This window comes from Triturus cristatus, chromosome 5_1, assembly GCF_964204655.1.
Source record: "Triturus cristatus chromosome 5_1, aTriCri1.1, whole genome shotgun sequence".
Taxonomy (NCBI): domain Eukaryota; kingdom Metazoa; phylum Chordata; class Amphibia; order Caudata; family Salamandridae; genus Triturus; species Triturus cristatus.
In genome coordinates this window covers 388111147-388136514 of record NC_140587.1, presented here as the reverse complement: position 1 = coordinate 388136514, position 25368 = coordinate 388111147, and the positions used below count along the sequence as shown (strand labels likewise).

Sequence of the window (25368 nt, the reverse complement as noted above, 5' to 3'; positions counted from 1 at the left end):
AGTTTTTTAGTTTCTGAGGCTTTACAGCGGACGTTCGCGAGGTTGTGGCGTCAGAGTAGGGAGGAACCGGAAACGCATGGTGTACTGCACTCACTGAGCACCTTGGGCACTGCGAGGCACCAAATCAAGTAGTTCTATGCGTCCCTGTGTGACGCCTTGCTGCCCCCCCTGATGCTGCTCCGGGGACAATGGGAAAGGAATCTGGAGAGGGACTTCACAGATGTAGAGTGGAGAAGAGTATTGGAATCCCCCAAGAAAATATCTCGCAACACACAACTGAAGTACATTCAGTTTAACTATGTACACATGACTTACTTGACACCACATAGGATCTTTGTTGCCTTTGGGGGAGAACCGCAGCGATGTCCACGATGACCCATAGAAGATGTAGACTTTCTGCATATGACCTGGGAATGTGGCATTACGCAGATCTTTTGGCGGGAGGTTCTCACCCAACTTAATAACACTTTGGTGCGAGTGTTAAATCACACTGCGGCAGTTTGCTTGCTCAGGCTCTTCCCTGGACCCCCAAACATAAGGTAGGCAATAGGTTCATTGATCTGGCACTTGCATTGGCTAGAAGGCATATAACAATCACGTGGAAAGCACCCATGGGGCCACAGGTAACTGTGTGGCGGAGGGAAGGGACCGACTGGGCCGAAGCGGAAGAGAGAGCGCTGCGTAGAGAAGAATTTAGGGGGGTGCACCGGCTCCCCATGGCTGAACAATGGAGAGATGTTTTGCAGGGTTGGGAACGTCCAAGCACCCCAGATATTACTGAGGGAGAAGGGGAATCCCCCCCGCACAGCTTAGCATAAGTGAATTGAGCATGTCGGATGGCGATGGGTTACAGGACTGGGTTTTCCTGTGGCCCCCCCACCCTGTATACAGGTGAAGGATGCTGGGTGTTGGCTGGGACTACACCTGAGGCGTGATTGGATGTGCACGGACGCCTGGCGGGGGTTGGGTCTTTGGTGTTTCTCTCCCTCCCTCCATTGGTCCCTCGTCTTTGCTTGTCTCACTTGAGTCCCTCTGTGTCCTTCCCCAAGGCCCTCTCCACTGGTGTTTTTATAATACGTACGTAGTTCTATTCAGGGACAGAGCCGCACTGGACCTTGGCAGGCAGATTGAAACCTTGCTTTTTGTTTTTTCACTCCTTGTTTGATAAAAATGTATGTATATATGATGTTAGGAGGGCACGGCGCCGCACACACAGGCATAGATACCCCCATGGGCGAATGTAACCATGCCATTTCATGTAGTCATATGGGATTGGGGAATGGTTATTCTAAAGATAGACTCTGTAATGATAGGAAAAGTACAATGTTTATTGGTGGGAACGCCACTGGTAGTGTCCCCACCTGAAAATACACACGGGACACCGAGAGTTTAACGAATGTACTAGAAACTGTGTACCCCTAGTATGAAAGTATATGTGTATCATGAATGAGCGATAATTGTATGCCAACAACTGTTTAACGAAATGCCAATAAAAATATATACAAAACAAATTCCAGGTCTTACTCTCCCCCAAATGCCATGGCTTAAAGTGAGGAGGGATTCTCTGTACTTCTGGGGGGATGGGGGCACCAACCTCCTGGTAGCCCCTTCTTTGAGGTCTCTAGCCTCAGTGTAGAGAACTCCATCCTCCTAGTAGACCTTGTGGAAGCCACTGGCATCACCCTTGTCTTACCTGCAGGCAGTCTGCCCTAGGCCCTCACTCTCTCTGTCCCTGACTTTTAAAATGACAGCAGGCAACACAGCAGTGCATATTTAAGTGCCTTAAAACAGTTTGGCCTATAAACCTACATGCCCTACCATATACTAGGGATTTACAGGTAGGTTGTCACTGCCATGGCCCTGGGCCTGGTTAGCAGAGCCCAGGGCACAGTATCAGTCAAAATAAATGGGGGTGACCAGGGCAAAAAGGATGACTTTCTCCCATGTGCAACATAGTGTAGCAACAAATCCAGCCTATCAAACAATGAAGGCTTCAAAAATCTTAGAAAGATACCAGGGCTTCCTCTAACTCCATAAAAAACAATCACAATTTTCAAAGCAAAATTAATACAATGTTCAATACACCGAAAAGAAAGAGTAGTAATACATTCAATGACAGAAGTAGCACATGTGCTTAGCACACACCAGGTTAGAAAAAAGACAAACTATTCCTGAAGGCTTCTTTTTACTTAAAAGCATTAAATAGCCCCTTTGAGAATTAATTATTCGTTATCATTGTGTTCATGTATAATGGCTTACAGTGTGGCCTAGTGTTTCTTGGAACAGGGCCAGTTGGTGGGCACTAAGTGACCCAGGCCCAGAAAAGAAAAATGAATCATGTTTCTGTACATCACGTTCTCCATTGCCAATGATGTATGGCTTTGTCAAATTGCTTTCACGGATTCATTTGTGATGTCCTAATAGCCCCGATTCTCTCCGGCACACAAGCTAATGAGGTACTTGAATCCGAAGAAGACAATTCTCAAAGATATTTCTCGTAATAAGTATTGCTTAGAGATTACTATATGGCATTTAAGAATTCTTCCTGGGAGTCAATATGCTATTTTTTAATTTTAAGAAATTGTATTAACAGATATAAATGACCCATTGCATAACATTTACTTAAGCTTAAAACGTGTGCTGACATTACCTAAAAGCACCCCTGCCATTATGTGTCATAATGAATTAGGTGTTACACCATTATCCTTTCGTATGCAATTAGCACCATTGATGCTTTGGCGTAGCATCTGGGTAAAAGAGGAACCAGTCCTGAATCGTAACATAATTTTAGATTGCTTAAAATTGGATTATGTAAAAAAAAATCCATGGCTCTTTTACTTGCAAGAACAATTGGAGAAGTTGGGATTGCAGGATTGTTTTAACAGTCCCGGAAATATAGCTGCAATTCCTAAGGCCAAGCTTAAAAGTGATTTTCTTTTACTTCTGAAGCATGAAAGAAATAGTCAAGAGAGGGTAAAAAAAAAGGGTCGTTGAGCATTCACTGCTAATTAGCTCCCCACGAATTGAATCCTATCTTTCTTTTTATTTTAATCAAGCCAAGATGTTTTATTTGATCAGGTTCAGGATGGGTATTGCTCATTTACTGGTATTGTACCCACGTGATGCATATTGTGATGCCAAATTAGAATTGTGTCCATGTAATTCAATTTCTGCACAAAGCACTTTGCACTTTATGTTTTTTTGTAAATTGTATCTTAACCCCAGACACACTTTTTTAAAACCATTATTAAAATTTTAAAATATTAGAAAGTGTCAACCTGCATTATGTCATCTACTTCTTTTAAATAATGAATTCACCTGTCTTATGGTCTATAACTATATCTCCTCTGTAGTTCGACTTCGTAATGTTGTCGGAAAATGAATTCTTGGGTATTATTCAAATTGGTTAAAATCTTAATATGCATATTATTGTTAAAATAATGTTTTATTTGTTCTTTTATGGCTGTCATTAAGCCGAATAAAGATTTTTGACTGACTGACTGACTGACCCATTTCATCGTCTACCAAATATGGACATCATACATACCTTCTATGAAAGTTACAGCATGCAAGGGCATATGTTTCATTGAGCAAAGGTAGTTGCACACTTCTGGTAATTTTGGCCATACAATAGAGAATATATTCTGATATTAAAAATATGGATTACATACGGGTTTGTGTGGGCCCGTGAGTTGACCATCTGTTTGAAAGCATGGGCTAAAACAATGATCAGCATCTGTGTTAGATTTATTGTTAATTGTCTGTTCATGTCGTGCCTACGAGTTTATAAAGGAGTTCATTGATCCAAAACCTCAAATTTGTAATAATGCCGAGTGAGGGCAATGTCTGCAAACATTTCACAGACCTTACAGTGATTCATATTTCATACTGAGTTATTCGCAGCCCGTGATGGTTTGCCAATGACAAGCTTCTTAGAGCAATAACACTGAGGTTTGGGAAGCAATCTTTCATGTTGCACCAAACTTCTTCAAGTTCAAGACACATAATTGTACAAATAACAGTGCTGCAGATGCACAACTTGATTTTTTATAGATGTGCTGTCTTGAACATATGAATAGAGTTAAATAAACTTTAACAAAACAAATTTTCTTTCCAGCTTGAAGCCAGATATTTTAAGTTTATTTGTACTACTCAAGAAGTTCCTCAGGCTACAAATGTGTATTCCCACTTCTTCCTTCTAATTCTTTTTCCATTTCCCTGCCCTTGACGTGAAATGGTGGTGTGCAGATGCCTACAACCACGGCTGTCCCAACCCATGCAGAAGCATCTGTATGTTTGTGTGTGGGTAGGTATCTAGATACATGCATGTACATGAGACATTTAATCCCGCCTGTAAGAACCAACACCATAGCATCTGTAGGCGGACATGCAATTTCATTCTAAACCAGCAGGGAAAAGTGGGAGAGAAGAGAAAGAATGGGGAAGTGATCAGAAGCATTTTTAGCCATAGAGGCAGCCACTGTACTTCAAACATAACCTTGGATTGTTTCATCCAAAATTTCAATGATATGCAAAAGTCACAAATCACACTGTAAATACAAAGGTAAATGAAAATCTTGAAATCTATGACAAAAGTAGACCAATCAGTGCCAACAATCCAAGTCGTGTAACTCTGGCTTTTGTCCACAAATCAGCGTTTCTGTTTTATTCGAAGGGGTTTGTAGTGGTCTTCCCTGTGTGTGTTAGCTGCTGTGCTGCCATATGCATTAGTAGACAAATATCATAGCATATCAGAAGTGACCGAACGAAGGGCCTCGAGTCTGGCAGTCGGACCAACGGTGGAGGTCCACCGTCCATTGCATTACAACCTTGAAACTCATTGTGGCGGAGGACCACCGTCTGCGCCAGGGAGCAGTTGTTCGCTGGTGGTGGTGCATCTGCGCCACAATGTAAGATGCTCAGCCGGACTGGCGCAGTCCAGCTGAGCATATTACAAGTTCTGCCACCACCAGGCATTTCATGGTGTGAGCCTGCCACCAAAAGGCTGGCAGTGGATAAACAAAGGGTGCCCTACATGGCCCCCATGGCCTCACTGCCATGGGGATACATTCAGTGGGGTGCAACATGTGCCCCCCTGTCTGTATACCCCCAAAGTTCCAGCACGGCTTCGACGTCACCGTCCATGCCATGCGGAAACTTTCTTGCCATTTCAATTGCAGTGTCTGTTTTTTCAGGCACTGCCATGGGAAAGGCAAAGGACCGTCCACTGTGCACAAGTTCAACTCGTAATACGGGGAGCAGTCATTGCGCGGGTTTGGGACAGCTGTGCCGGCAGAGATCTGGCACAAGGGTGCCAAACTCGTAATCAGCCCCTAAGATGTTTGTCTATGGGTGGAGGACCAGCATTGTTTCGTCTATGGTTAGGGCATACTTATTCCACTCCACCAAATGATGTGCTTCTTTCTAGCATGTACTTTGTTCTACTGTGATAGTTATAGGGTCCATCTGTTCATCTTTACTGCCACAGATTGGCTAATTTAGAGTCACAAGCAAAATCTGTAGATATTATTCCGTAGCAGTCATAATATTATTTCCTTTAGATTCAAACGTTTTTTCATGTAAATGGAGCAAAAATTGTGTTATTGGTGGGACAGCATCCTTTTCTGCATTAAATTGTGTAAGATAATATAAATTGCGCTCCAGAATTTTAATGCAATGATGCGAAATAATCACATAAATGTTAATGTGCCTGTATTTAACTAACATTTCCAACTTTAGCTTGCTTTGCAGTTCTGTTTCATGAAGTACAAAGAGTGTTGGTGTAATAGTTCCAGTTTTCATAATTTCATACATTTTATTTTGGTCTCTGTTTGATCCTATTTATCTATAATACAATGAACTTTTTGAGAAATCTCCCATGTGAGCTCGCTTTGGGGTACATCCCTTAAATTTGAGTAACCATTTAGAAGTGCACTTATTTATAGCCATCATAGGAGCTGTAAAGTTTTGACACTGGTGGGGTCAAATTTTTTGCATCATCTGTGGTTCAGAAACAGAGGTGTCTGAGAGGAGTAGGGAAGATTAAATTCCTCGTTTACAAGAAAATGGGGAGTGCGCATGACTGGTTTGGTCGGCACCAGAGGGCCAACCAAGCAGTCAAGGCCCACCGCATTGGGCTAGTCACTCCTCCCCTGCCCTCGAGCAGGCCCGATCCAAAGTCTTCTGCTTTCTCGCAGAGCGAGAAGCAGAAACATAAAATTGTATTTCTAATATCTCGCACTGAGAGAAAGCAGTGGGGCGACGGTCCTCCGCCCACGTGTAGGAGCCGCCCCTGCTCCTGCTGAAGGGGATTAACCACCAATGACGGTCCCTACCTGACACTCCATGGAACCTCTCAAAACAAGGAATGTTTTGATGAATAGACAGGCAGCATATTGCGGATCTGTAAAATGAATTTTGTTGACATACTGACAGATTTCGCCTATTGTTTGTCTCCCTCTATCATTTATGTTCTCCTCCCACACTCCCAGGTCCAGGCATCATTTGAAGGACATCGCCTCTCCTTGAGACCCAATATCGATTTCCTTCCACCTTATGACGTACAGTTTTCAATAACAATAGCTCTTAGGACATGCATGCATATAGCTGTATCGCCTTCCGGCAGGTAAACACCAGCCAGAGTCAGCCTAGAAACTGTAGCCTTTCAGGTGAGGCGTTTTGCCTCAAGTGTGCTTGACTTATGTTGTGCGGCAAGGTTCATCCCTGTGCTTGAAGGCAGTCCTACCATGTTCTATGGTTTTACCTTATCCATCATTGAGGCATTTTGTGTTGACCCTATCAGTAATCTTGTATTCCACACCAAATTGTGTGCTCCCACCAGTAAGAAAAACATGGTAAGCCATTTAGGACGGAGTATGGAAAGAGTAAAGTGGAGTGAAACCGCCGAAATGTTATTGATTGCTTCGTGTTCATTAATACAACCCGCCTAGTCCATTCTGTGGAGTCTGCTGAATGCACAACCTTTGGCGGCGGCGCGTCTTTTCCTCCGCAGTTCCTTCCTTAAACACTCATGCCTTCAGCAGGCTTCTCTTGTTTCAGAAGCGGGCTTTTATCTGGCTCAGACTGCAAATGGAGCCGTTAGCAAGCTGGCGCTTTTGCATGGAAGTGCTGCATTGTATTCAACCCTGGCGAGGCTGGGAAGGCTTCCTTTAGGAAGCTTAAATCGTGCATTATTTCTTCTTTTAGCACGGCTTTGTTGCTGTAATCAACGTGCTTAGCAGCGCCATTTTAGGATGGCACGTGGAATATGTTTTCACTGTGCCGAATGAAGTTGAACACCAGCCAGGCTAGTAACATGTTTAAAGAGCCAGCAACATAACGGAAGGAAAATGAGCCCGAGTGCCAGCAACTGCCTATTGGCCCCTTGGCGGCTTCTCTGGAATTGATTGCGCCTCCATCCGTCAATCTACTGCACGTAAAAGGAGAACGTGGATTTCTGCGACGCAAAACACCACTGACTGCCGCAAAAACGAACCGAGCAAAGTAGCAGGCCTGTACAATATGTGGCATCATTCAAAACAGCAGTAGGAGGCCATGAAATGATAGCAACCCCCATGCAACCAAAATAGAAGCAACTAAAAAAAAAAGATGTGATGGACTTGGGTGGGAGGTAGTAAACGCCGCCACTGGAGAAGGTAGAGGAGTTACATTAAAAAAGAAATCAAAATAGAAAAAAAAGTAAATACAAATATGACCAAAAAGCCGAGCAGGATGAGGTGGGGGGAGAGCAATGGACGAGCTTCAGCATGGAGAACACGGGGGATGGCAACGTTAAGGAGCAAGCATTCACGGGTAGAAATAACAAAAAGACATCCACCCAGTGGAGTTCTAAAGGCAAAATAAATAAGTCCTATCACAGACAGTCAGTTTTAGGTTGGTGTGAAGAAAAAGTCCCACCATGGACGACTGCTATTTTTTTTTTATAAGAGGCCGCTGAGGGAAACCCAGGGTCCCAGCAGCCCCACTGACTCATGGGGCCACAAAAGGACCTGCATTTTTTTTTATCTAAGGGGTGTCCTGGTGCCCACCTAGGGCACCAGGCACCATTATTTGTTTTGGGGGCCACAGGGGGAGAAACAACGACTTGCTCTAGGGGGGGCGCTGGATGTTGGAATAGTATAATTTACTATTCCAACGTCAGTATGTCAGTATGTGCAACAGTAGGAAAGGTGTTGGATTTTAAATCCAACACCTTCTGCCACCTCCGCTGCTGAGTTCCGACTTGCGGAGTAATGGTATGCGGTGTCACAACGCGGTCGTTGTAACGATCGCGTTGTAATTGCCTGCGGGAAAAAGGATTCATGGTAAATGATGTTTACTATGCAGCACACATAGAAAGAGGAAACAACGAGGAGAAATAGAGATATTTCTCCTTGTTACGCCTCACCTCTGGGGGCGTAAGATTTTGATACATTCCAAGGTTTATAAGACCTTGTAAATCTGGGAATGCCGCAAAAACCATGGGAGTTGCAAGGGTACACACACCGCAAATGCCCATTGAATGCCTCCCTTATGCAGAGTAAGGTGATGCAGCAATTTGAGCCCCGTTGCCTTCCTCAAGATTTATTAGTGACTTACAGCCACAAATTGTGGCTTTGCGTCGCGATGTGTTGCTTCGTAAATCTGACCCAGAGCCTTGCGTCACGCATGTACCACTTTCCGTGGTGCAAACTTGACACAAGGCTCTCATAAATATTCCCCTACATTTCTTGACTCACAGTTGGGGTGGTGTTTAGAACCCATTGCATTCTTGACCCTAAATCAGCTTGATTTGTTCTCTTGCTAAGAAGGCAAACGTTGCAATGTCCACAGGGAAAATGTCCCGCTGTCGCGGGCAGGTTCCACTTTGCAACTGTGTTAATGGTTCAATCAGAAAGAGGCAGCAAATGCTGTAGGACTGTGTGGGAACGTATGTGCAAAAGGTAGCAGGAGCCCTACACTGAATGAAAACACAGTGGCCCCAGCATGCAATCTTGACAGGAAACCCATGCTCTGCAAGTGTATGAAAAAATAATACAGAAAATGTGTGTGCCATGCGTCGGCCTCGTGCAGTTCAGATGGGTGACAAGAGACAGGCTGGTCGCGTCTCTCTTTGTCCACCCTCACTCCTTCTGATGGGATAGTTGTGCGCTCTGTGGTGCAGGAGGCAACAAAGCCGGTAGCTGGCCAAGGCTCCGCAGAGTGAGTAGCAGCAAGCTGCAGCGAGCAGGAAAGGTGGTGGGCTCAGCCATAAATAAGCACGCAATCTTTCACCTACCGTCAAGGGAGGGTGGGAGTGTCCAACATTTGAATTTCTAAACATCAAGATTTTCAGCTTGGCAAAATGCAAGTTCCACTTCCCATTAAAAAATAGCAAAACAAAACATCCTTTGGTACGTTGTGCCATAACTTACCACTTGCACTTTGTGCCATAACATATCACAGTTCTGCTCAATGAAATACCAATTTATTTATTTATTAGCAAAATCGGATTATTTGATATTAAACATTATCAAATAACACTGATATCAAGTGGGTCATTTAAATGCTAAAATAAATACATGTATAATAGTTCATTTGTGCACCGATGCCTATGCTTTTATGATGCATTTCTTTTCTGTACCAGGTTTTTCTCCTTCTCACATACGTTTCTTGTAGAAAACAACAGCATAAAACAGCCATTTCCCTGAAAACAATTGGATATGATATCTAGCTCTGTGTCGGGGACCACCTAGTGCACAGTTAGCTGCTGGAAACATCATGCATTCCCATCAAAGATACAAGTAGTAGAGAATACCGCAGCCTGGCTCATCTGCAATATCCCTGCTGGACCAGCTTCTTCCCTTCTCTTGCTTGCATTCTACTTGTTACCAGTATGTAAAAGAATAATCTTTAGGATTTGCTGCCCAACTCATAGAGCTCTGGTTGGGAAAGTTACCTATCCTTGAAGTTCGCTAGATATGTTCCATCAAGACTGCTAAGATCTAAAGATAAAGCTCTGCTTACTCTTCCAAGGTCCAGAGAGTCCCGTTCAGGGGGCAGGTCTTTTTCGTACCAAGCACCTTCTTAGTGGAATAAGCTGCTGTTCCAAATTCTCTCTTGTGTGGATCACCTTCAATTTAGGAAACTAATGAAGACTGCTTTATGTTAACTACGCTTGCTTTTGCTCTGCTCCTGTGCATTTGCGCTGATATACCCCTCTCAGGGTGATTTGAGTGCTATGGGCCCGATTCACAAAAGTAATCTGAGACAAAATCCTAAACTTACTACTTTTGGTACTTACAGAAGGCATTTAGTAGTAGTAAAGTTAGGATTTTGTCTTAAGTCTGTCTTAAATCTGTCTTAAGTCTGTCTTAAGTCTGTCTTAAGTCTGTCCTAAGTTTGTCTTAAGTTTGTCTTAAGTCTGTCTTAAGTCTATCTTAAGTCAAATTTAAGACAAAATCCTAACTTTACTACTACTAAATGCCTTCTGTGAATATCAAAAGTAGTAATTTTAGGATTTTGTCTCAGATTAGTGCAGTGAATCGGCCCATGAGAATAATTAACATAACATTTGCCCGCAAATAGTGGTGGATGTCTCAGTGAGTGACTGCAATATAAATGCAGTGCATAGTTTTGGCTTCCACTGTCACTTCTAACACATAATATCAAGGTAAAAAAGATTGTGATACAAAAATATTTAAGCAAAAATACCTAGGTAAAAAATATACACTTTACATGCCTTCTATGTAAAACAAGAAAATAACTAGAAAGATAAAGTCATAAAAAATATTGATATTACATAGGTAAGTATATATATTTGCAAAATTATTTAACATAGTAACTTCAAAAATTAAAAATTACTTTAAAATATACATAGTTTACAAAATGTAAAAATGAATATAATCATTTAAAAAATAAAGAACTGAGGGCCTGATTAGGATGGCCATGAGACCACAGCCTCACCTCCATCAGAACCATTTTTACCAGCCGCCACATTAGAACAGTGGGCGGAGGAGTAGCAGTTGGAAAGACTGACCTCCACGCATCTGACGAGCTCCTTCAGCAAGCTGGTGCAGCGGAGTGCCTCATATTCCCTACAATGGTGGTGGTGCCGACCAGGCACCACCGTAGGGATTACGATGTCCCTTTACGCCCGCCTGTTCATGGTGGATAACCCGCCAAGAACAGGCAGGCAGAAAGGGAATTTATTGGCCCGTAGCAGACCCATTTCCTTCCTGACCCTAAGCTATGGGAACTGGGGGGCACCCATGGTGCCCCCCTACACATCCCTGCACCATGTGGCAGGCAATGCATGATGGTGCCACGTAGTGCAGGGATATGTACGGTGTCCATTTTTTGCAGTGCGGCTGCAGCACCCGCCGCAATGCAAAATATAGGCATTGCGACTGCAGTAGTGGCGTTCACATCATAATGTCTACTACGGGAGCGTTGACAGCCTGTTGGGCGGTCCCGTTTGCGATAGGGTCGTAATCAGCCCCTATGTAACATTAAAAGTTGTAAAAAAAAAATTTGTAAAGTACTAAAAATAAGAAATAAATAAAATTCTTAAATAAAATATACAATTAAATAAATATTCGTAAAATTATTAATAGTTAAAAACACAATATATGCACATACATGCTAATTCAAATTCAAATTATAACAATATATTTATTAAATAACGAAACTTAAATATAAAAAACACATTACCAAATTTAACATTACTCTCACAATAAAGCAAAAAATAATTAAAGGAAACATAAAGGTAATAAAATAAAAATACACTTTAAACTTAAACCACTCAAAACCATATCCAACAAAACAATAAAAACTAATCGATATTAGCCCCATAACTACTGGCTTTACATGAAGAAGCTTTAGCTGCAGGCCAGCTGCCACTGGACTTGAGGGAAGCAACAATTGTCACTGTCCGAAGACATGCGACGGACCCAATTGAATATTTATCATAAAGGCTTATTGCTCTCTCGTAAATATAGAATCGAAGATCCTCACCAAAATCCTACTGATACAACTAACACATGTGGTTAGAGCCCTGATACACTACAACCAAAATAGCTTTATGTCACATCAGGGGGCATGCCACTCTATTCTGTGACTTCAAATGGTTATGACTGGACCACCGGTAGTGGCAGCAGCAGTGGTCCTAGTGGACTTTGAAAAAGTATTTAGGTCTGTCAACCTTCCTTTTATGTCCCAGATCCAGGAGGATATGAACTTTGAGCCCCAATATCTGTGGTTTGTTCAGAATCTGTACAATGACCCACTGGCATGAGTGCAAGTAAATGGGATACTCTCTTCCTTGTTCCCGATAGAGTGCTCGTCTTCGATTCATTAGTAGAATGGATTTGACAAGCGGTAGGATTGTGGGAGATTAAATGGAACTCAAGTCAAAAGGATCTGGTATCACTACATGCTGGCGATCTCCTGGTATACATGCAGAGATCCGAATGTTCAGTGCCTAGATTACTGGAGAAGCTCCAAATCTACAGAGAAGCCTCTGGCCTCCATATCAATCATTCCAAATCACAATATGCCCCAATTGGACACCACCACTGGCATGCCTGGAAAAACCATTGGATTATTTTGTATCTGGGTATCCGCATTACCTTGAATCCGCAGATATGCCTGATCCCTAATATTACGCCTTAACTGGGACCAACCATAAGGGGATTGTTGTCTTGGGACAAGCTTCCCATCTTACTTAAGGGCTGGGGGGCACTCTTTAAAATGGTATCTCACTCCAGGCTCCATTATAATCTTTAAAACTTCCCTTATACACTACCAGCGAATCTTTTCCCTGAAATCAACACCATGCATACCAGATTCCTGTGTGCTATTTCTTAATCCCGGGTCTCGCAAGCCAAATGTATCCAGGTCCCATACAATGGTGGAATAGGAGTGCCAAATCTCCGATTGTATTACTGGGCCTCACAGTTAGTGGTCATAAATGGTTAGATCTTTGGAAAAGCAGCTGACACGACCTATAGACTATAAATGAACCACTATATGGACGCTGGAGGCAGTCCTGTATAACTCCCCGGAGCCCACTAGGGCCGCACTGGTGTGCAGGCACAATGCCTTAAATCATATTGCAAGGTTCAAGAGAAATATAAGGGAAAACCCCTATTGTGGGGTACATGGTTGCCCTAGCTCTTAAGACTCACTGGTTTTGGACACTGGGACCTCACAGGTCTTGAGGGTCAGGGGATATCTGAGAGGGAGGACATCTTAAGATATTCACTCAGTTGACTCTAGTATATGCTTTACATCCCTCCCAGTTTCTTCAGTACCTTCAACTCCGGTATGCCATCTACTCACATCGCCATCTTCTGCATGCACTCCCAGAGCTCAATCTGCTTGAACCTAAAATCCTTATTGAACCACTCACTGTGGAACCTATGTCACATACCTATATAGATCATCAGTAATTCACTTTCCTGACCATTCCTACAGTTTAAAGAAAGATGTTTGTCTACTGGAGGGTGATCAGTGGGTTGAAGCTAAGGTGGTGGCCAGATGTCTAGCCATTTTGGTCAAAGGATGAACAATGCAATCTAAATACTTCAATACAATTTACTATGATCCTACCAAGCTTTGGCATATGGGTAGACAAACAGACACCTCCTGCCCAGGCTGCAATGAAAAATGAAAAACAAGAAGATTTCTTTTAAATGATTTGGAGGAGCCCCAGTGTTGCCTCCAACTGGTTGGCCATCTACATTAATTATGTGATGTTGTGGGATATTCCCTATCCCCGACCTTACACACACTATTATCGGCATGAAAGGAGCGCACTCCACTGGGGCCTGCCATCTTGTAGAAATGGGCCTACTGATTGCAAAACAAGATATTCCCAGACACTGGCTGGCCCCTGATCCACCTGAACTGGATGAATGGATTTGTGGGATGGCAATATGTGCTACAGATGAACTAACAGTATACAAAGCCAGTGGCTGCCCACGTACATTTAAAAAGATTTAGGATATGTGTTTGGAGCATGAGAGATGATGAGGGCAGGGAATAGTGTGGGGGGGGGCACGGCAGGGTCATTTTACATAAGCACTCTTTCATGGCGTTATAATGTGACATTTACTGTTTTTCTAAAGTAGTTTATTGAAACAATAAAAAGATTTATTAAAAACATGAAACCACTAAAACAAATGCACAGTAAATAACAATATTTAATACAAAATAAACAATATTAAAAAATACTACTATACAACAAAAATCCTACAATCATTAAGAGAAACTAGCTAGAACTTGAAAACAAGATAAAAACATTTACAATTCTAATTCCAATCTAATAAACAATGGAAAATTACAATAAAAACCAGAATTCCTTCCATAATATCGACCACAACAATATCGGGATACATAAATATTGTATCATAAATATTGATTCCAAAAACATAGTTTTCATATACTTATAGGGGAAGTAAAAAATGTATAGAAAAAATATAGTTTCACACAATATATCTTTAAAGAACATACAACAATATCTTTATATATATATATATATATATATATATATATATATATATATATATATATATATATATATATATATATATTTATTATCTACTGGCGGTCGCCAGTAGAGAGTTATAGTTAGGACCGTGTTTCCATAGGAAATCTGAAAATTCTATTTTGAATGAATCCTCGCAAAATTTTCAAAACTAATGGGGCGCTCCGCTCAGCTCCTACCCTGAAAGTCTCGGGGTGATTCATCAAGCGGGGGCTGAGAAAAAAGGGGGGTCCGAAAACGCGTTTTCCCCATGCATTTTCCCATAGGACCTTTAGTCGAAGGTACAGCCCGAATGGCTGAACAGAATTACTTGAAATTTGGCAAAGAGGTAGTCCTCAGGTCAGGCATGTGCCTTTTGCATATACGGTGTCAATCTGTTCAGTAGTTCCTGAGAAAATTGCATTTAAAAGCACATAAATATCTATAAGCGCGCACAGAGCGTAATTCTGATTGGTGGTTACATGTCAGTCAACATTCGAAGCGGTCGAAATCAGGAAGTGTCGGCCGCCATTTTATGTGTTTTGTGTGTGACAGTGAAAAAGAAAGGTGGAGAACGTGAAAAGGGGGCAGGGTAGAGAGTTCCTGACCCCCTAGCCTTTGTCAGGGGGTCCCTGAAGGACCCCGAAGGGTGAAAAAAACATTTTATTTTATTTTCAAAAAATCGCGGGGTGCGCGCACTGTGCGCGCACCGTGCGCGCACAGTGAAAAACCTTAAAGAAAAAAAAAACATTTTAAACGAGCCATTCCATATTACAGGATACAGTCAATCTATAACTATATACATAGGTAGCTTATTGTAAAATAAATATATAAAAAATATAATAAAACATACATAACTTAGCATTTAAAAAACCTTACAAATTCACTTAAAAAACCATAGGTTTCACACACGTTATAGTTAGGAATTAGCATTTAAAAAACCTTGCAAATTCACTTAAAAAAACATAGGTTTCACACATGTTATAGTTAGCTGGACATTAAACTCGTAAAAAACCATTGAAATTCCCCCGTTATAGTTAGTTCAGATAACTATAACTCGCGCGACCGCCACTCTATCACAAGGATGATGTCATCAGTGATGTCATGAGTGATGCCACTGACCATGTCATGAGTGATGTAATATGTGACGTCATCAGTAGTGGATTGCGGTCGCGTGAGTTATAGTTATCTGAACTAACTATAACGGGGGAATTTCAATAGTTTTTACGAGTGAAATGTCCTGCAAACTATAACATGTGTGAAACCTATGATTTTTTAAGTGAATATATATATATATATATATACACATACATATATATATATATATATATTTTTCAACCCTCTTTTACAAGAAGAACGGAGGCGCACTCACAGGTGCTTTTCCCGGTATTTCTGCTTTATTTAATCCTTAAATCACTGGTCATCGCTTCAACCAACGCGTTTCAGTCTCCTCCGAGACCTTGATCACGGTTGATGTCTCGCACTTCATTACAAAGTATATACTTTTTTTCACATACTCATCACGTGACTTCCTATAGCCTCACAGGCAGGATTATGGGACATGTAGTTTTCTTGAACAATGTAATCTTTTTTCAAAATATATAGTCATCTTCTCATCATTTTACATTTCTCCTGTCTTTTTTTCCTTTTTCATTAATCAGGTTTTGCCAAATTAATTAAATTAACACATCCTATATTTAAATGAAATGTGTACAATTTTTAGCCTTTCAGCCCTCTGGTGGGCCTACTTTCAACCATTTCCTACTATTTCTAATATTTTTCAAAACAATATTCTCAATGTCTTTCACTTCTTTCTATCTTAGACTCTCTTTTAAATATTTGGCAATCCTCACTTTTGTCATTTATACCTTCTTTTTATATAAAATCTTTAGTTCGTATTTCAAAAACATGCAAATTACTCTTGTCAGTAATCCAATTAAAATCCAACCAAAGAAAAAAAAGGGGAAAAGAGAAGGAAAACAAGAAATTATATTCGTACCAATAGGGGGCAGTGAAAACGAAAAAGAAAAACGAGGAAAGAAAATCATAAAATAAACTAAAATCCTATAGTTAACCTCATCACCCATGGAATAAATATTATTACATGTGTTTAATCTAATTTTCCAATTTTCATGGTGATAGAGGAAATCACTACTATTTTTTGATCCATTCATGAAAGATATTTTGAAAGCTATTTACATGAGCGTAGCTTAGTCTAGATGTACATACATCTCCTCATCTTGATTCAAGCCATGTGGGGTGTATGTTCTTAATGACAGAATCCAACGTGACTCACATTGTCGCAGTTTTTTTTCCCAGTTGCCACCTCGTACATGTTTTTCCACACTTCCAATTCCATAAAATTGTAAAGATTTCCAATTGCTTTCATGTTTTTCCTCCATATGTTTCGCAACCGCATTGCTTCTATCCTTGTTTATGGTTGATCGGACATGTTCCAGGATTCTTTTTTTTACTTCACAAATTGTGCTCCCCACATATCTCAAGGAACATGGGCATTCAATGATGTATACAACATACTGGGTTTTACAATTTATTGATTACCGAATGTGCCACACTTTCCGATTTGTTCCAACAACTTCTTTTGTGTTTTTTGCAATCTGGCACACTGTGCAATTTGAGCATTTGAAGAAACCTGTAGCTTTCAACCAATGTTTCTTTTTCTTTCTCCAATAATGACTCTGCACCAATTTATCTTTTAAATTTCCAGCTCTTTTGTACGTGACATTTGGATGTTCTCCTAGGATATCTGCCACTGTTTGATCCAATTTCAAAATTTTCCAATTCTTTTTCAAAATTTTAGTCAATTGATTTGCTTCCGGTGAATAGGTGGTGATAAACCTAATTTTCGGTACTTCGATTCTTTGAGGTTTTACCTTTATTATTTCTTCTCTTTGTCTTTCCTCAGATTTTTGCAAACCTTTCTCAATTATATTCGCAGCATATCCTCTTCGTTTAAAGTTTTTCACTGTTCTTTTGCTGTGTTTCATCCATTCTCTTTCCTCTGAGCATATTCTCCGAATCCTGATAAATTCCCCATAGGGGATACTCCGGATTAATGCATTCTGGTGAAAGCTGTTTGCATGTAAGATGGAATTTTTTGAGGTTTTCTTCCGGTGCAGTGTAGTTTGGATTTTGCCTTGATTTATGTATATTTCTGTATCCAAAAAGGTTCCACGTTCTTTACTTATTGTGTACGTAAATCTGAAACCTGCCTCTGTAGTCTTCAAGACTGAGAAATAATCTTTCAATTCTTGTTCATTCCCATCCCAGACAATTAGCAAGTCGTCAATGAAACGTAACCATATTACGGTCTTCTCTATATGTATGTCATTGTCTGGGTGCCAAGCAAAGTGCTGCTCCCACCAGCTCATTGCTAGGCACGCGTAAGAGGGACTAAAGGAAAATCCCATCGCTGTACCGTTAGATTGGTTGTAGATTTCCTCACCAAATAAAAATATGTTACGTGTCAAGCATAAATTGATCATTTCCAAGATCATTTCATTATGTTTTTTGTATTGGATATTTCGTTTTTGGAGAAAATATTCACATGCTGTTATTCCGATGTTGTTCCTGATGTTTGTATACAGCGAAATCACATCCATTGTGATTAGGCTGTAAGATTCTTGCCACGGTATGTCATGCAAATGTCTTAGCATGTTGCTTGTGTCCTTTATGTATGAGGTCAAGTTTAAAACAAATGGCATTAAAAAGTAATCTACATAGTTTGCTATTGGTTTATACAAAGATCCTTTTGCGGACACTATAAGTCTGCCAGGTGGTTTTGTTGGATGTTTATGGACCTTTGGCAAAAAATAGATTGTTGCCATTAATGGATGTTCTGTCTTCAAATATTTCACTTTATCCTCATCCAATAAATTTACACGCTCCCATTCCTCCAATTTAGTATCGAATTCTGCTTTGAATGTTACAGTAGGATTTGTTTTTAATTTGGTGTAATACTCTACATTGTCCAATTGACGATGTGCTTCTTTTTCATAATCTGCTTTGTTCCAGATAATTATGTTTCCTCCCTTGTCTGCCATCTTCAGTATGATCTGATCGTCTTGCATTAGATCTTTTAAGGCTTTTCTTTCGGCTTCCTTTAGATTATCATGATATTTCATTTTTTTGATTTTATACAACTCCTGTATTACTGCCTCATGGAACAAATCTATTTTGTTTCCCGGAGCTAAATGTGGGTAGAATTTTGACTTTGGTTTAAAGCCACTCAGACCCGATCCGATCTGCATATATGTCTATTCCAATTCCACATTTTCGTCTTCATTTGTCACATCTAGATTTACTAGAGTTAAAAAGGCCACTGCATCACTCACAAGAAGTTCCGCTGTTGGTTTAGATGTTTTTTTCACGTGTTCTCGTATTGATTGATTCTCTTTGAATACTTTTGCTAATTTGATCTTTCTTATATATTTGTATAGATCTATCCTTGTTCGTGCTATATCTATACTATTCCTTGGGCAGAAATTTAAACCCTGTTGCAAAAGTGTTTTTTCAGTTTCCGTTATTTCTCTTTTTGATAAGTTAATCACATTTAAATCCTCCATACCATTCTCTTCTTCTATGTCTGTTTCTGCCGCATGCTTCTTGTTTGCGTGCCCACTTTCTCTTGGTTTTCTCTTCCGCCTTCCTCTCCTTGTTTGTTTCCGTGGCAGCCTCTTGCCCGGCCTCGGCCTCTCCCTCTGAATAACTGCGGCTGGTTGCTCTGCTCCCATTGACGCTGTTGGAGCACCAGCCGCATAGCCCCTAAAAAAGACCTCTTTATTCTTGCTCCTTCTAGCTCTGACTCCTCTTCTCCTCTTTCCACTGAAACCGCAGACGATGTACTGGTTGAGACATTTGATTCACTTACTGTTCGATCACGTTGTTTTAAACCATCGAATTTTCGTGAAATAGTGAAGATACGCCCTTCCAGGTAATCCTTTTTATCTCTCAAAAATTTTATTTGTTTTCGTTCTTGTACAATTTCCTCATGCTTCTCTATTTGTTTTTCCATTTCCTCTTTTAATTTTAACATGTCCGTATTTAAATCCAGTTTATCTATTTCTATTTCTATCGTCTTTAGTTGATCTTTTATTTTTCTCAAAGCAATTTCCAAGTGTTTGACTAATATTTCCATTAGCCCTCTTGATGTATTTAGGAGACATTCACCCCATTCCTGCAGTAACTCATTGCTCGTGTCTTGGTGGTTCGGCATTAAGGTGATTCTAAGTCCGCGAGGAACCCGGTTCACTGCCAAATATTTTTTTAATGCCAGTACTTCCCACCACTTGTTTATTTCCTTTTTGGATAATTTCTCCCAGTTCCTTAGTTTGTTTTTTGTGTCCATTTTCATTGTTGTTGATGTTATATTTAAATCTCCCGCCCCACTCGTTATTTCAGGCTGATCAAAAAAAGTTTCTAACAGCTCATTCCTTTTAGCCTCCCGTTTGTCCATTGCTGCGATGATTGTACTATTCTCGCCGTTTACAAAATTTCTTATGTTTTACTTTCTTTATTCAGCACCCGTCCGTATATGTATTCTATTTTAGTCCCGTTTTTCTACGCCTCCAGTAAATACTGTTTTGTTAATTGGCTTGATTAAGGGTCACATATATATATGGTTTGAAACAGTAAAACAAAGATTTTAAAATATAACAATAGTGTAATGTAAATTAAATAAATGTAGGTGGCATTTGATAGTATATATAAATATAAACAAATATAAACATACACACATAAATTTGTGTGTGTGTGCATTTCTACATATATATAATATAACTATTATTAAAAATATATATTTTGCATTATAATACTTTTTTGTGGGTTTTGGAGTGTACTACTATAAAAAGCATATATATGGACTCACGTTACTCATTTCAAACAAAAACTCTTGGGCAAGTTCTTAACCCCTTCAGCGCGGCGCGGATTTCCGCGCCACGCTGAAGGTTCTGAGCGCGGGCGGGGCCATGACGGAACGGTTCCGTCATAAGCACAGCCCAACCGACGTGCATGACGGAACCGTTCCGTCATGCGCGTCGAAGGGATTAATTCATAATTCATTATTTATTGAGTGACAGCAAGATGTGTTTCAGCTCCCATGCCTTTATCAATTGCTGCAACATAAAACAAACATTGTCGGAGATTATGCTTTAAAATCTTTCCAATGACATTCCTATTAAAGGGCAGCAGGGGGCAATGAAAGGACTGCACCATCCAAGTAAAATACCATTTCTTACCCCCTGCTGCCCTTTCATAGGAATGTAATTGCACAGATTTAAAAGCATGATCTCCATAAAAAAATTTAACAAGTCAAATGCAAAACATGTAATAAATTACTACATTATTTATATTTCGAAAACAACATTTACTAAAAATATATTTTTAAATTATATAAATAAATATATATAAAACAATAATATACAATTAAACAAATAATAATATAATATTAAATATATGGAAACAGTATTAATACAGGTATTGAAGTCTCAGTATATTAGATGTATTATTCCCACTGCCGTCCATGCAACAGTAGGAAAAGAGCTGGATTACAGAGCAGTGGAGTTCAGAGGGGTAAAAGTTAATATTCTTACTCCAGCCTATGCAACAGTAGGGAAAGCTTTGAACTTGAGAGGTGCAACATTTACTACTCCCACTCAAAATGCAATGCAGCGCGCGCTACGAAATTCGTTTTATTTATTTAATTGTTTGCTTACCTCCAATTATCCATATTCCGGTTTTTAGTACCCCCCACCCTGCCCCTCCCCCCCCCGCCTCTCTGCCCCACGGAACCCCCTTTACGGGCCGCGGCTGCTATTACCATTCCAGTCTGTGCAACAGTAGCGAAAGTGTTGGACCCAAGAGTGGTAACATTTACTATTCCCCTTCCAGTCTATGCAACAGTAGGAAAAGTACTTCACTTCAAACACAACATATATGAAACATAACCCTATTAATTAATAAAAAAATATAAAACTCTTAATATAAAGTTTATTAATTAACCCAATTATATATATATATATATATATATATATATATATATATATATATATAAAACAACTACACAATCAACATTATTAGTAAACAATTAAATAATTATCAATAAAAAATTGGCTATTATTTATTAATTAACTTACCATACTATATCCCCACAAACCCAGCAACCCCGCACCTCACACTTAAAATATAACCAAAATAAATAAACGTAACACAATTAACATAATGTATAACTAATTGAATATCAATGAATTAATAATGAACAATTAAGTAATGAATACATTAATTAATTATTAATTAATGATTTATTAGTCAATTAATAATTATGTACAAGCGATGAGTTTTTTCAAGTACACCTCACAGAGATTCGGCTCTACAACACAGGGTTATGTAAGATAAACGGGGAGCATTTTAACCTTGAGACAATTACCAATGCGCAGTTTGCCGGTTCGAGTGTTGAAGTTATTTCTTTGACGCTCTAGCATGCACTGCCAGAAGGGACTTGTGACTGACCACAAAAGAAATACATGAACAGTGAACCAAATAATGTGCTCGTATTGGATTTGGGCAGCACCTGATGTGATATGGCGGGAGAATCCTTCCCTAATTTGCATTAGCAAAGCGGAGTGTCTGTTGAATAAGCACAGACAATATTTTAAAATGTATGTACTTTCCGTTCTTTTGGTGTTTTATTAGTGATTTGGGCACATTGTATTTACAAGCTGCGTGACCAAGGCGAAAGCTGAAACACGTTGCTGGTGCAGTCAGTATTATTTCACTGCAATTTCAAGGTGTCCTGGCGTTCTTTTACAAATTTGGAGAACTGGGTACTTATATTTCAGGGTGCCGATACCCTGTGCGAGGACCGCCCTTTACTGACAGCCTCTACGCAACTATCGGGATTGGTATATATATATATATATATATATATATATATATATAAAACAACTAAATAATCAACAAAATTAGTAAACCATTAAATAATTATCAATAAAAAAATTGGCCATTATTTATTAACTTACCATACTATTCCCCCTCAAACCCAGCAACCCCGCACCTCACACTTAAAATATAACCAAAATAAATAAATGTAACACAATTAACATAATGAATTAATAATTAACAATTAAGTAATTAATTAATTAATTCATGATTAATTATTAATGTATTGGTCAATTCATAATCGTGTATGAATTGATTAAATACATAATAATTATCTTCCCACCCAACGTTCCTACAAACACACCAGTCCACATCTAACAAATAACTTTAAAAATATGATTAAACAATTTACAAAATTAATAGTTATTCATCAATAAAAAAGTGCCCATTATTCATTAATTAACTTACCACACTATACCACCACAAACCCTGCAGCCCACACATAAAATGTAACCAAAATAAATAAATGTACCACAATTTACATAATTAATAACCAATTAAATATACCTTCATTAATGATTAACAGTTGATTAAATAATCAATTATTAACGATTAATTATTAATTGATCAGTCAAATAATAATGATGTATTAATTGATTGAATAATTAATAATAAACTGCGCGCCCTACACTCCTACAAACAAACCAGCCCACATCTAACAAATAACTTAAAAAAGATGATGACATAATCTACATAATTATTAATCAATTAAATAATTATTAATACATTGTTAATTAATTGTTAATTAATTATTACTTAATTCACTTCCCACCCTAGATCCCCACAAGCCCAGCAACCTGCACCTCACAATTACCTTTAAAAATAAGATTATTACAAAATGTACATAATTAATTACACATTACATAACTAATAATAAATCAATAATCTATTATTAAATAATTATACTTAATTACCTTCCCACCCTTTATCTCTACAAACCTATCAACCCACTACGACAAAATGAATTACTTTTATAATTAAATTAAAATTGATAAATCACTGATTACAATGTCAGTGGGTCCAACACCGATGGCACGTTGGTGTCAGACCCTCCGACATCTGCCCCTGCTGTCCACCCACCGCATTATGATGCGGCGGGCACAGGCACGGGCGGATGGACCGTCTGCAGCACTTCTGATGGGCTCAAGGAGCCCGTCGGTTTGTCAGAAAGACACCATAATTTGCATCATTCTGCTCATTAAATTACTTTCTATTTTTTATAAATTGGAGTGGGATTTTTTGTTGTGTTTTTAACTGTTTTGGTACTTCTAAAATGTTTTACGCTTCTTCTTAATTCTAGCTTGTCTGCTCTGTGCAATAACTAGAAGGGTTGACCTGTTGAAACCTTTAACAGGACCTGAGAAGATAGTGATAGTGACTGCAATCCACCCCAAATAATAATTCACATTCCCACACAGTAGTATTTGTGTGTATATTTAAGTAATTGTCCTTGCCTAGGATAAAAGCACTGACTGAACATTGACATATTGAGCATTGTGAGTCTATGTTGTTGAGTTTGCAACCAACAGCAGCTGGCAGAGCCAGCTTTGGACTCTTCCACCTCACTACCCTGAGAGTGCAGTTCGAAAGGTGGAACTTGGTTTCAGTTTAGGAAGCCATCGTACGGGTGAAGGGATTGAACACGTGTTGTCCAGTAACCCCTGATGAATTGGGACCTTATAAACAAGCTTTTTCACAGTTGGTACTAAAAGTCTATAGGCCTGCTTACTTTAAAACGTGTAGATCAGCAGCGGCACGTGCAGGTAGGAGCGGTGGGCAGTGTGTTGGGGGGGTTTTGACAGATGACGAGGAGGGAAAATTAATTATTCATTTAGTTTTCCCTCGTGGTCGTCTATCGAATCTTCTCCCCAAACCCGGCCTCACCGCTCTTACCTGCATGGGCCGCTCCTGGTGTCGATGCTCTCTGGCCCCTTCATATGTCAATGAACAACAGCTGCATAAACTACATTCTAAATTTGTATTTTCTATTTTCTTATTGAGTTCACTAGTCTGTAAGTGCCTCACCTGCTTTCCAGAGTAATAAAAAGAAGCAGTTGATCCTACACACCTTCATATTAAAATTACAGAGCTATTTTGAGCATGTTATTAATACTGAGAATGTTTTAATATTCACCTCTGTTTTCTCGCCTTTTTTAACCAGGTCTGCTGGATAAATCTTGTCGCAAAAGAGCTGTCATAAATGTGAAGAGAACCACCGTCAAGATGTTTGGAACTAAAAGGTCAGGCTTGTTTTGCATGTTCCTTTTATGCATATTAATGAGACACAATGAGACCTTACTAATATATGTGATAGCACTTGTGTTGTTATAAACATCCCTCAAGGTTCCTCGCTGAGCTGCCTGTCATGGGCTGTCATTCTGTTAGTGAACCTGAGCTTTCTTTGTGGTTCATTCACTGTCAATTTAGGAGAGAGAGGGGGGGGAGAGAAAGAGAGAGAGGGAGAAATGGAGTTAGTTATTTGAATTCTAAAGATATCGTTCACCAACAGATCCCAAAACATGTTTTTATGAGCGCTTGCTACCAGATTTTACTGTGGCAAGTATGCAATATATACCATTTTGATATCACAGAAACAAGAAATCGCATCGTATTTCATCAGTTTCAATAGCTACGTTGTCTACCCGATCATTAACCAGTGACAATGTTCATCTCATGAACAGCAACATTGAATTATATCATACATGAGTGCAAGTATGAAAATGAGGATTAAGAATGGGTGTATCAAACTTTTAGAGTAATTCATTAAAAACATCACCTAGCCATAGTAGGTGTAATTCACATGAGATTGCGTAACAGATTGAGACAAATCAGACTTGTGAAAATATATTGAACGGATTTCTGCCATGTTGTTCCTCTTTATTTTCATTATATTCAGGCCGCTGACT

The 25368-nt window shown here is 39.5% G+C and overlaps 1 protein-coding gene across 2 annotated transcripts in view; it reads left to right on the top strand.

The window, feature by feature from the left end:
• Positions 1-25368, top strand: part of OXR1 (oxidation resistance 1) — a 1797650-nt gene that overhangs the window by 280825 nt on the left and 1491457 nt on the right. For both annotated transcript variants that reach the window (XM_085605104.1, XM_085605101.1), the window contains exon 2: positions 24624-24702. In XM_085605104.1, coding sequence (XP_085461230.1) covers positions 24686-24702 — 17 coding nt within the window. In that variant the 5' untranslated portion in view covers positions 24624-24685. The remainder of the gene's footprint in view (positions 1-24623; positions 24703-25368) is intronic.